General features: G+C 40.2%; 1 protein-coding gene across 1 annotated transcript in view; it reads left to right on the top strand.

Moving 5' to 3' along the window:
- tpd52 (tumor protein D52) overlaps nt 1-1,201 on the top strand; it is a 51,534-nt gene extending 50,333 nt beyond the window's left edge. The window contains exon 6 of the mRNA XM_048595658.1: nt 1,140-1,201. Coding sequence (XP_048451615.1) covers nt 1,140-1,201 — 62 coding nt within the window. The remainder of the gene's footprint in view (nt 1-1,139) is intronic.
- The last annotated feature ends 8,937 nt before the right edge of the window (nt 1,202-10,138 follow it).

Below are 10,138 nucleotides of genomic sequence, written 5' to 3'. Positions count from 1 at the left end.
GCCTGGTCTAGTTGTCACTGTTGCTTGTCTGAATTTGCAGCCACTTAAACCAAGCAATCTAAATGTACCAGAATTACAAGCTCTAGATGGACACACACATCTGAGGCTTAAAAATGTAGCATTTCCCCAGTTTCTGGAAATGGTATTGCATTTACCTTCTAACAATAGAGTCCCCAGTAGGTTAGTGTCTTTGTTTGTGGTTTCTTTCCTCCTTTCTTAAACCTGTAGTTAGCGTGGATTCTTGTTGATTTAACAACGCTGCAGACCACCATTTGCACATTCACATCTGAAGTGTTAGCTCTCACTATAACAACAAGACATTCCATAAGTAAGGAATTCCATAAGCAGAACACTATTTCACTCTTTTGTGCCATGTTGCTTGCAGGTTAGTTATGGCTCCTGGGCATTCCTAGGACACTTCTGCAGAACTGGAAACTTTAGAGGTAGCTAAAGCATGGAGGTTCAGTTGTGAATTGTTGAAGGTGGGGGAGGTTCCGGGGTTGTTAGGTCAGGATCTTTGGGGTTTAAGCAGTCTGGGGGAGATATAGCTGGAGGTGTGTGAGATAAGTATGGGGTCAGTTTAACAGTTACTTAGGAATTAGACAACATACTTAATTGTCTAACTATTTCTGAGTAACTACTTGCTTTATTTCACTGGAACTGTCTGAATTGTCCATTGAAATGGATATTTCAGAGGGCTCAGATGGAGAGGAATTGCCCTGGAGAATCTTCAATTTTCCAGGTATTTTCTTTGGAGTCCTCTCCAATGGGCACTCTGCAGGTTCCCCAAGCACAGCCCACCTCTATGCTGGAATGACAACTATCTGGCCATTAGAAAATCCAAGCCATGATTTTTAAATTCTAGTTTCTTCTACAAAGGGAAATAGCCTCTCAGCACTCCCCTGTCAAGTCCACTCAAGACCCTATACCTTTCAATAAGAATACTTCTTATTAATTTGTGCAGCTTCTGAGTATTGCAAAGAGGCAACCAAGAAGAGGAGAATAAACAAAATATGCTTCAAAAGACTTTTTGTTAAATGATGAGATGCATACTAAATATCTCACTTACAAATGATGTACAATATCACTACTCACTGGTACAATTTTGCATCAGTTGAAATCGTGTTTTTTTTTATCAGGTAAGCTAATCGCTCAGCTTGGTTGGCTGCGATTAGCACAGACCTCAAGTTACTTTTGCTAAAGGTTGATTAACATCTTCTGCAAAATTCATCTATATATTGTACATGACGAGATTTGAATGGATGGCTCAAAAGATTTTGAAGCAAAAGGATACTGCTGACATCAGAAACAAAAACAGAAATTGCTGGATAATCTCAGCTTCTGAGGAAGGGTCACTAGACTCAAAACATTAACTCTGATTTCTCTTCACAGATGCTGCCAGACCTGCTGAGCTTTTCCAGTAATTTCTGGGTTTTGTTTCCGATTTCCGGCATCCGCAGTTCTTTTGGTTTTTATTTAGTATTCCACTGACATCGGTCATTACAAACAAGAATGGGCATTAAGGTTAAACATAGATTACACAATATTTGCAAATAATCAAACCTCTGGTTTACATCTGGTTGAGGAAATCCATGGTCTGCCTGATCCTTCTCCACATCAATCCTCCTTTCCCCCAACATGACTTCTTTTTGTCCAGAGAGGGTTCATTCAAAGGCTCCAAGTACCTTGCTTGGTGCCCTCCCACACCATTGCCATCTGCTGCAGTTATAGTATGCAATGAGGCTGGAAACTGTACTCCCATCTGAAAATACTGGAAGTTAATACATTCACTAATTCTGCACTATGCTGATCTCTCCGATCCTCCTGCCTCAGTAAATATATCAAAAGAACATTAAGACATAAACTACCAAAAACGTGTAAGGTACATAGCTTGGGCAGAAGAACAGCACAAGGAGAAGTCACAGTTTCTGTGAAACCTATTTGTTCCTCAGACCTTGAACAATCTAACATATCATGCACACTGGAATCTCCTGAGGGAATTTTCTGCAATAAATACTACCCAATTCCAAAGGTTCTATAAGAACCCAGAACACTCATTCATTCTCATAGTTACTATTTACCCAAACTTCTTTCCCAGTCCAGCTTGCAGTTTAAGAATGATTCTGTCCTTTGGAATATTCAATCACTCTGATTTACACATAATCTCATTAACTACAATTACTGGCACCTCCCTACCTCATCCTGATTGACAATTATTAATTCTTACATATGGAGGAACTCTGCAAATACTGGTACACTCCTGCAGAACCCACAACTATAAAATTAAGTGAAATCTACAATATACACCAACTAACCAAATGTCTTTAATAATGAGTTTAATTATTCTGTTATTTACATGAGAATTAAATAAATGTCATTTTCTAATAAATAAATAACATTCACAAAGTCTATATTTATGACTTACTATAAATTCACAAGATTTTCTTCAATGAAGTAAACATAAACTTGCATAATGACAAGGAAGGTGCCACATAAGTGGACTAGCTTTAATTTCAACTTCTAAAACTTCTACCAACAAATTCCTTACCCTACTATTTGTGCTTCAACAGAATCTGAAATCTGAAGTTTAATGCACTGTATGAGAGTCAGATATTGTGACCTTTTCTTGTGCTGTTCTTCTGCCCAAGCTATGTACCTTGGGCGCATATTGAGAGAGGTGAGGGTTAATCCTCAAATTTAAGAAATGGATTGAAGAACTGAAGATACCAAACCCTTTCCCATCTCAAAAGTTGTAGGGTGACACGGTGGCACAGTGGTTAGCACTGTTGCCTCACAGCATTAGGGACCTGGGTTCAATTCCAGCCTCAGGCAACTGTCTGTGTGGAGTTTGCACATTCTCCCCTTGTTCTGCGTGGGTTTCCTCCCACAGTCCGAAGATGTGCAGGTTAGGCAGATTGGCCATGCTAAATTGCCCATAGTGTTCAGGGAGGTAGAGGGTGTATATTAGGTGGGTCATAGGGGGATGGATCTGGGTGGGATGCTCTGAGGTTTGGTGTGGACTTGTTGGGCCAAAGGGCCTGTTTCTGCACTGTAGGAATTCTAATTCTTATTGGCACATTTCTCCTGTTTGACCTCTGTACAATTTCAGACAGTTAAAGATTTCCTCATGGACTCTCCCAACATAATGTCAGCTGAAGAGCTGTAATTGCCATTTTCTGAGATAAAGAACAAGAATCTCTGTGGAAATTCATGCCCAAGTAGTGCTTAAAGAGCAGGGTCTTTTTTTATTCCTCTTCACTGCCACTCAGCTCCGTTCTCAACGTTCAAACGTTTCCAGCCATCACAGCGTTCTAGAATTCAAGCCCACCAGGCTATACCATTGCACTTTGGGTAAAAGCAAGATAAGACATACCACGATGAATTATCCATCTGTTTCTGAAAAAGTTAAATGTAACAACTTTGTCTGTCAGTACTGGGCATACTGGCTGAAAATCGTGGAGATGAGTGAAACATTTCGCAGTTTTAAAGAAGGCATTATTGAGAGCAAAGCTGAATGACTTGTAGTGAATGGACAATCAGAACCACTCTGTACAAAACAATGAAGACTTGTTTTTGTAAGTTGTTTAGTCCTCTGACAAAGGCTGTTCATTTGAATAGAGCACTGCCTCAATTAAGCCATTGTCATAGCAAAATAATTCCTATAGCAAAAAATACTTTAAATAAAGGGCACAAATACAATCACTTTTATTAACTCAATAACTTAGCCATCTGGAGCATAATACCAGGTGTGTGTGACTCTCCTTTGATCATTAATAGCAATCACACACAATGGTCAATTACTTATATTACTTTTTATTCTTTTGTGGGCCGTGGGCATTGCTGGCTGGCCAGCATTTATTGACCATCTCTAGTTGCCTTGAGGTGGTGTTGGCAAATTGCCTTCTTGAATCGCTGCAGTCCCTGTGCAGCAGGTTTCCCCACAATGCCATTAGGGAGAGAATACCAGCATTTTGACCCAGCAACAGTGAAGGAACAATGATAAATTTACAAGTCAGGACGGCGAGTGGCTTGGAGGGGAACTTCTAGACGATGGTATTCCCATGTATTTGCTGCCCTTGTCCTTCTAGATGGAAGTGGTCGTGGGTTTGGAAGATGCTGTCTGAGGATCTCTGTTGAATTTCTGCAGTGCATCCTACACATAGTACACACTGCTGCTACTTAGCTTTGGCAGTGGAGGGAGTGGATGCTTGTGGATGTTGTGCCAATCAAGCGGGCTGCTTAGTCCGAGATGGTGTCAAGCTTCTTGAGTGTTGTTGGGGCTACATTCATCCAGGCAAGTGGGGAGTAGTCCATCACACTCCTGACTTGTGCCTTGTAGATGGTGGACAGGCTTTGGGGGGTCAGGAGGTGAGTTATTCACTACAGTATTCCTAGCCTCTGACCGGCTGTTGTGGCCACCATATTCATGTGCTGAGTCCAGTTGAGTTTCTGGTCAATGGTGACACCCAGGATTCTTGGGGGAATCAGTGACAGTAACAGCTTTAAATGTCAAGGGGTGGTGATTAGATTGTCTCTTATTGAAGATAATCATTGCCTGGTATTTTTGTGGTGCTAAAGTTAATTGCCACTTGTCAGCCCAAGCCACGTTCATGGGCTGATTTAATATGTAAGGAGTCGCAAATTCTGCTGTCATTGTGCAATCAACAGTGAACATCCCCATTTCTGACTCTATGATGGAGGGCAGGTTAATGTTGGAGGAGCTGAAGATGGTTGGGCCTAGGACATGACCCTGAGGAACTCCTGCAGAGATGCCCTGGAACTGAGATGACTGACTTCCAACAACCACAACAGCTCTCCCAATTTAGGTACAAGCCTCCAGATGTTAGAAAGGAGAACTCTGCAGAGTCGACAGGGCTGTCAATGTAAGGTGATCCATCCAGTTTCCTTTCTTTGTTGAAATTTCACAGCCATTGACACAACAGAGTGGCTTGCTAGGCCATTTCAGAGGGTAGTTCAGAGTCAGCCACATTGCTGTGAGTTTGAAGTCGTAAGCCAGACCAGGTGAAGGTGGCGGACTTTCTACCCTGAAGAACATTAGTGAACCAGATTTTTTTTTTCTGACAATCGACAATGTTTTCACGGCCATACAGTAGTTTCTTTCTCCAAAACTCAGTAACCATTTTATTACTCAACCCACAAAGATAATTTTTTTGTCTATTCATTGATGCTAAGTTAATATCACGAGCAAAATGAGCATTTGTTGCCTGTCCTGATTTTCCCTTGAATGTAATGGTGCATTGAAGGTTACCAAGCTAAAGTAAATGCAAGTTTATGGAAGGTGTCAGCATGACTCATATTGGAGGCGAAATCAATCAAACGTACAAAACAATGGTTGTATGCTAAATTTTGAAAGCCACTTACAAATGGAGCAGCAGTTCAGGAGCTTGGAAATCAAGCAGCCCTACTGAAGAGGCAAATTGTTTATTTTTCTGAACGGTTCACTTTAAGCCTAGAGTTAGAAGAATAATCACTGAGATGTGTTTTTTTTTGTTTGTGTACCTGATGCTTTCCTTTCATGGGTCCATTTCTTTCAACAGGCAGATTATACACAAAACATCTGTAGCTGTTGGACCTATTACTGGTGACTTCTGTCTATTTTACTCATAGTGCTAAGTGGGTTATTAAATTACATAGAACTTAAAAAAGACAATACAGCTTATTCAACCGAATTGACCCTTTCTGTCATATTAAGTGGTGGAGACTGTATGGGTTTTCAAATTGTGTCCTGCTTGAGGGTAGGAGAGTAACATTTCTGTTATCTGGCACTCTACCAACCAGCACACTGCAGGATCCAGAATTTCTATCAGGTCTGTTTCATTTTCAGCTTGTGTCCTCTCTTGAGACCTCAAACGTCCAATCATGAGATCACAAGGAACTTTCTGATTGGTCGAGCATGTGGAACTCTTGGATAAGTGGCAGTTTTGATTAAATGGCATACTGCAGCTCAGTAACACAAACTGGGTATGATCTGGACTGGAAATACTATGAGGTTAAATAGTATCCAACTCACCCAATAAAGAAATTCCACTCTAGTGGAAGCTTCACAGTAAAGAGCATGAGTGTGATGGTAACAGCCTTGCTTCACCTATTTGCATTCGTATTGGGTGCTTGGTGCACCCATTGTTGAGGATTATACCGTGGAAGACCATCATGCAGCAGGTGGAAAATAGCATTGAATTTCTGGGCATTCACATTAGAGAAACATTGTCTCTCTCGGTTTACAGTGTCAAAGGCTTTTGTAATGTCAAAGCAGGCCAAGTTTAGAGATTGTTGCTACTGTCTATATTTTTCTTGAATTTTACTTGCTGTGATGACCACGTCCACCCTACCCTTCGATGGACAGAAGGTTTTCAGCCACTGGAAGAAGGCAATTGAGCACAATTCCGGCAAAGACTTTCCCTACTTTGGAGCAAGAAATGTTTTAAAAGTCTGCAAACATTTTAGACCTGCAAAATAAACCACTTTTACATTAGTTCTCAATTTTATCTTGCCCAGCGTTAGTCATGAGCACAAATCAAAATGCCACAAAGCTAACCTGCAAGTAAGAGAAGTCAGGAAGACAAGAGGGTCAGAAAGGCAAGACCTTTTTTGCTTTTAGTTGTGGGTCAGGAAGGGTTCAGGCACTCTCTACACCACAACAGGAATCTCTGGGTCTCCTTTATCCCAGACTTCACTCCCCTATCTCCATCAAGCGTGAGACTTTGCCAACCTATTCCTAAGCATTTAAATGACAGATAGGGATCATTCTTCCAGGTTTCAGATCATACAGTGCAAATGCTGATCCAACTATTTCCATTTGCACATTATTTACAATCTCTGTTCAATTAAAAAAATAAATTAAGTGCATGCCATGCTGCGTTGACCAGTGCACCTTCAGTACATTATATGATTCACAATTTCTCACTGATGTCACCAGGTGGGTATATTCTCTGACAGGTCAGACAGTCATCCTTATATTTTAGTTAAAGTCACATTTACACAAAAACAAAATATTATCAGGAATGTACCTAAGCTTGTTGGGTCCATCCATTCCATTCCAATCTATCTATTCCCATTGTCCAGCCTGTTAATGCTTCTACGCAATTCTTTGTCAATGCAGAAAAGGTCCATTAGTTAAAACCATCATTAAGATTCTGTTTCCAGCCCAGTTCTTACCCAAACCCTCAAATTCATCCTCTCCTTGCTACTGAGTTAACGCTTCCTGTTAATCCAAGAAATATTTTCCTTTACTGTAGGTTGGAAAGTGAAGCAATAATTTAGAGCATAAACCTAATTGCACGAAACAATAAAGAAAGCAAGTCACATTTTTGATGAATACAGTTAATCAAGAATGGTAAAGCCAGTAATAAGATTGGAGCAGAAAATGTTCTTTAGCTCACTAATAGTGCACAAACCATTGTGGTAGTCAGCTGCAGAAATCAGGAAAGTATCAGCTTTTACACAAGTTCCTGCTTAGTTGATCATCCTCAGCAACAAGGCCGCTACAATTGTGCCACTATCCCCAGGCTCAGTGAGGGAAAGAAAATCATTCAGGCTTCCCACTCTTGATCACTAACCAGCAGCCACTTCTGCAGGATGGGCAGCACAGTGGCCCAGTGGTTAGCACTACAGCCTCACAGCACCAGGGATCTAGGTTCAATTCCACCCTTGGGCAACCATCCACTGGAGTTTGCACATTCTCCCCATGTCTGCATGGGCCTCCTCTGGTTTACTCGCACAGTCCAAAGACATGCAGTTAGGTGGATTAGCTGTGGGAAATGCAGCGTTACAGGAATAAGGTAGGGTGGTGTGTTTGGGTGGGATGCTCTTTGGAGGGGTCAGGATGGGCTAAATGGCCTGCTTCTGCACTGTAGGGATACTAGGTTTGTGCACATGAATGTTAAATGAAGCCAGGATCAAACTCTACAGAGAAACAGAATAATTTTCATAGTAATCATGAGCCCCAAAAAAACTGCAACAAAGCTGACTTAAGCTCTAACTACTGGAATCATCATACCCAGCACCCTATCAAAGCATTTTGCTAGAAAGATATTCCACAGAGATCCCTTCAGACACTTCTCATTTATTTCATTTGTCATCATATTCCATGCAGTTTAAGTGAAAACATGACTGTCATCATTAAAAGGTTAATTATCTCAGAAGAAAGTTTCCGGGCAATTTTAGCTTTGAGAACACACTGTTACCACAGTACAATTTATTCTCAAATAGGCACCATGTCTAATAAAGTACAACTCTTCCAATTTAGTCTAACACCTTTACTTCATCATGTCTGTATCAAGATGATGACAAAGTTCTCCAAAAAAGTTACATTGCTTTAAATTTTTTTTAAATCAAACCATTAAGCAACATTCTGTTTTTGCCTCTCTTTTCTAAACTGAATTGAGAGCAGGACTATATGCTGCAGGTCAAGAACTAAAGAGCCGCTCATTAATCTTGTTGATCCTTGTTCTGTGTTTTAATAGCGCTACCCTTTCTTGGCAGCCACACTCACCTTTTGGAACTCAGCCACTTGTAAGCACTTGGTACACATCCAGTGCCTATCCCACGCAGAGACTGATAAGCGCTTGCAAACACAAAGCCTTCAGCACACAACCTCATCCTTGTGCAACACAATAACTGTTTTGGTTTTTCTCTAAATAACTGCAAAGTGTATACTTGAAGTGCACTTTAGTAACTGCTAAGGGCATATCCACATTAAAATTCATGGTTACCAGTAATCCAACATCTCCAAATGTAAAGCACTAGACTTTTTAACTGAACAACAACATGCATACACAACATGTAGGAGCAGAGTAGGCCATTCAGCCCAAGTCTACTCTGCTAATCAAGTGAACATGAATGATCTGATAATCCTCAAATCCACTCTCCTGTTTTATTCCCCAGTAAGAAAAATGACCATGGTTAATCAAGGAGGTTAAGGAGACATCAAATTTAAACAAAAGACATACAATATGCAAAGATTAAGTAAACTAGAGGATCAGGTAAGTTCTAAATAAAGCAAAAGACAACGAAAAAAAAGGGAGAAAATAAAATATGGCAGCAAACCAGGAAGTAAAATGAAGATAGGCAGTAAGAGCTTCTTTAATTATATAAAAAGGAAGAGTGAGACAAAAGTGAACTTTTTTTTGTATAGGATAAACTGTGCTTGACATTAAGCTGACTTGTTGATTGCAAGATTTCTGATTTGTCAGATATATACTGAAGAAAACCCAAACAATCAGTAGCTTCTGTGTAGCAAATTAGTCACCTATAACATCAAATGTGTTTGCCACCAGTCCCTGTGTCCCATGAATTAACAAATGTATAGTCAGTTCAAAAAGTATTTAAGTGCAAATATCCAATTTTACCAGACTTAACCTTGATTCAGTGATCATTCTGTGGTCACAGGTCTAACGACTGACAAAACTGCTGTGAAATATTCTTCTTCTGGTATTCAATTACAGCTCTTATAAAGGTACTGACAAGCAAGTCAATCACACTGTCCTTCAGGTAGGCTGGCAGCCATTCTCCTGAGTTAGCATGCACTGGTCAACAGTGAATAGGCTTTCCTTCTTCCCAAAATACAGTTCACAACAGGGGCATTTCCCATCATTCTGTCCCTAATTTGGGATTCGATCGATTTCAGTGAAAGTGGTGAGCTATTTTCCTGGGTTTTCTTGTTGCTCAGAAGTACACAGCTTGGGAAAAAAAAAAATCCTGTGGTCATTTCTTTATGTGGCCCCCAACATCCTTTAGGGACAAATACTTCGATGGCTGAAAACCTGGCACAATCTTGTAGAACTTCCACAACACAAGCAACACCTACTTATATCTGGATTTTTACATTTCAGTCTTACTGATCTAAGACTAATTGGCATAGGAAAGCAGTGTAACACTGGGTTTGCAAAGTAAAACATCCTTAAACTTGCTTTGCGAGGATCTTGTCCTACACTTTTCACCATTGCTAATATTTTCTCTAACCATTCACTTTTAATTGATCCATTCTCCTGCACTATTAATTTTTATGAAATAGTCTTGTTAATTGTTCTGCCCACATCGTTTTCAATCACCTCAATCTACATTTTCACTTCTCTGTCTGAAAACATACTGTGTTCAGTAAGAAATAAATATAGTTTTA

Source organism: Rhincodon typus, chromosome 4 (genome assembly GCF_021869965.1).
Source record: "Rhincodon typus isolate 14 chromosome 4, sRhiTyp1.1, whole genome shotgun sequence".
Classification (NCBI taxonomy): domain Eukaryota; kingdom Metazoa; phylum Chordata; class Chondrichthyes; order Orectolobiformes; family Rhincodontidae; genus Rhincodon; species Rhincodon typus.
Note: the sequence above shows the minus strand (reverse complement) of the source record. Positions and strands in the feature narration are given on the sequence as shown.